The sequence below is a fragment of the Mandrillus leucophaeus genome, unplaced genomic scaffold, assembly GCF_000951045.1.
Source record: "Mandrillus leucophaeus isolate KB7577 unplaced genomic scaffold, Mleu.le_1.0 Scaffold84, whole genome shotgun sequence".
NCBI classification, from domain to species: domain Eukaryota; kingdom Metazoa; phylum Chordata; class Mammalia; order Primates; family Cercopithecidae; genus Mandrillus; species Mandrillus leucophaeus.
Genome location: NW_012109141.1, coordinates 5,473,482 through 5,476,403, shown reverse-complemented (window position 1 = coordinate 5,476,403; position 2,922 = coordinate 5,473,482). Strand labels below are relative to the sequence as shown.

The window sequence follows — 2,922 nt, the reverse complement described above, 5'->3', positions numbered from 1 at the left end:
TGGATCACTTGAGCTCAGGAGTCCAAGACCAGCCTGGGCCTGTCTCTTATACACATCTAGATGTGTATAAGAGACAGGTTGAAACCTCATCTCTACAAAAAAAAAAAAAAAATGACAATTAGCCTGGCATGATGTATTAGTCCATTTTCACGCTGCTAATGAAGATATTCCCAAGATTGGGCAATTTACAAGAGAAAGAGGTTTAATTGGACTTACAGCTCCACATGGCTGGGGAAGCCTCACACTCAAGGTGGAAGGCAAGGAGGAGCAAGTCTCGTCTTACATGGATGGCAGCAGGCAAACAGAGAGAGCTTGTGCAGGGGAACTCCTCTTTTTTAAACCATCAGATCTCGTGAGACTTATTCACTATCATGAGAACAGCATGGGAAAGACTTGCCCCCATGATTCAATTACCTCCCACCCAGTCCTTCCCACAACACATGGGAATTCAAGATGAGATCTGGGTGGGGACACAGCCAAACCATATCACGTGGTGGTGCACACTTGTAGCCCCAGCTACTTGCGGGGCTGAGGTAGGAGAATCACTTGAGGTCAGAAGCTGGAGGTTGCAGTGAGCCAAGATCATGCTACTGTACTCCAGCCTGGGTGACAAAGTGAGACTTTGTCAAAAAAAAAAAAAAAAAAAAAAAGGAAAAAGTAGGAAGGAAGGAGAAAAAGAGAGAGAGAGAAAGAAACAAACAAACTAACTAACTAACTTAGATTTGGTACTGCAGGAAGAACCTTGAACATCCAGGGGTTGACGTGAGTGCTGAGTGTCCAGTAGAAGGCAATGGTGCTACGTCGCTGTGATAAAGCCCTGAAAGGAAGGCATCAGGATCCTGAACCCATGTGTTGCCAACATCAGTTTAATCAAGGCTTAGGTTATCATGAAGACAACATAAAACCTGCACTTTCTCCTACTACATTCAAATTTGAAAGACATTTCTACTCGGACACAACAGCACAGTCAGAAAAATGAAACAGACTCCCAAGATCGCTCCTTCAAAGTCGTAACATCAAAGCATCTAGAAACGGAATTGGAGAATGCCACAGAAATACGAGAAAGCATTCTACAGCTTCTACTTGGGCTTTATAGAAACAAATGTTGTAGGTGGATAAAAAGGGATTAAAAAAAAAAACTTGCCCTTACCTGACTGTACCACCTGTATCACCTTCTGCCAAGTTCCCTGTGGGTAAGTGTAAAGAGAGCAGGAATAGTAGCCAACATCATCTTCAGAGGCATTCCGAAAGAAAAGAGTCACGTTGTTGGAAGCCATCGTTGAATTCAAAAAGTAAACCCTCTCAGCATAGGGCTTCCTTATGACCATGCCATGAGTAGGGCTGAAAATGGCTATGGAATCCTTCTCAGTCCCGATCTTGAACCACTCCACCTGTGTTAAGATGCCCACTGATGGATACACACATTCTAGAGACATATTCTCAGCAAAGGGAACTGACGTATGCCAAAGCACCTCTTCACACAGAGCTGAAACATACAACATCACATTAGTTCTGTTAGCCTTGATGACGGAAACACCAAATCAGTATCTTAAACTTTGGAAGCCCTAGCAAGATAGTGCATTGAGATCACGGTAAAGGACGACAGTTTCTGCCTTCATCTAAAAAGGTGTCCTGCTGATCATTGGAAAATGTAACTTTTAGTTTTTCTGAACAAGTGAGAAATTATCCTAGCCAACTAAAGAGCATTGTAAATTCTGAATATGCCACCCCGTAAGAACAAAAACAGGAGCAAAAATTTTAAAGGAAGATATAAAGATCATCTTTACCTCTGTATACATGAAGAAGAGCCAAGAGTAAAGTAGGATAATCCATCTCCGGAAGCTGTTTAAAAGGCTGGTCGATTTAAAAAAAATTGCTTTTTATAATGTGACATGCAGATCCCAGCACAATGCAGTTTCCTTCCTCTCAGATGTTATCAGTCGTGTCTTCTTTCTCTAAAGTATGAACACAGGAAAAAGGCCTTAGCTTAAGAGACACAGGTTTGCTCTCGTATGATGGGCAGATTTGAGTTACTTCTCTCTCGGGGAACCAGTCGGCTTCTTTTCAAGCTTTCATTTTCTACAAGGAGTCATTCACTCAACAAACATGTGCTGCATGCATTCTCTGTGCCTGACTCTGCTGTAGGCAATGAGGATACAATACTATGAAAAAAAGCATTAGAACTTACATTCTATGGGGGGGAGGCAGAAACTAAAATAAAGATGTAAAAACATAAATAATAAGTGAAAGGTGGTGCATGCATGGAGCAGGGAAGTCCTCACTGAGAGCGTAAGATGAGGCAGAGGCTGGAGGGAGCCAATGCCCAGTACTGACAGCCCATCCTGTGGCCTTCCTTTCACCTCTCCCTCCTTGCTGATCTCAGGCATTTGCGTTGGTGAGGACCAAAAAACAGTCCAAAGCCCATCAGATACAAAAGTATGGTGGCCCAGAGCACATGCAGATCTACCATTATGCGAGATTTAACTTTTGATTTTGAAATAGAGAGTCACAAGAGGTCACAAAGAGAGTACAGAGTACGGAGAGGTCCCTGCTCCCAGGTTCTTCCAGAGGTCATATCTTACATAATTATAGTTCAATATCAAAACAAGATTCATTTTTCAGGTTCATCATTGCTCTCTTCTTTCTTTGATAAAATACAAGTTCTAATTCTTTTTTTTTTTTTTTTTGAGACGTAGTCTCGCTCTGTCGCCCAGGCTGGAGTGCAGTGGCGTGAACTCGGCTCACTGCAAGCTCCGCCTCCCGGATTCACACCATTCTCCTGCCTCAGCCTCCTGAGTAGCTGGGACTACAGGCGCCCATCACCACGCCCGGCTAATTTTTTGTATTTTTAGTAGAGACAGGGTTTCACCGTGTTAGCCAGGATGGTCTCGATCTCCTGACCTTGTGATCCACCCACCTCGG

The 2,922-nt window shown here is 43.3% G+C and overlaps 1 protein-coding gene across 4 annotated transcripts in view; it reads right to left on the bottom strand.

Moving 5' to 3' along the window:
• Window positions 1-2,922, bottom strand: part of CD226 (CD226 molecule) — a 96,467-nt gene that overhangs the window by 78,607 nt on the left and 14,938 nt on the right. The window contains exons 2-3 of one of the 4 annotated variants that reach the window (XM_011968348.1): window positions 1,788-1,955; window positions 1,151-1,486 (exon numbers count right to left, since the gene is read on the bottom strand). The exons of 1 other annotated variant lie outside the window; for it this stretch is intronic. In XM_011968348.1, coding sequence (XP_011823738.1) covers window positions 1,151-1,486; window positions 1,788-1,833 — 382 coding nt within the window. In that variant the 5' untranslated portion in view covers window positions 1,834-1,955. Of the gene's footprint in view, window positions 1-1,150; window positions 1,487-1,787; window positions 2,264-2,922 lie in introns of those variants that run through there. 2 more of the 4 variants (XM_011968347.1, XM_011968351.1) reach the window with 2 other exon arrangements.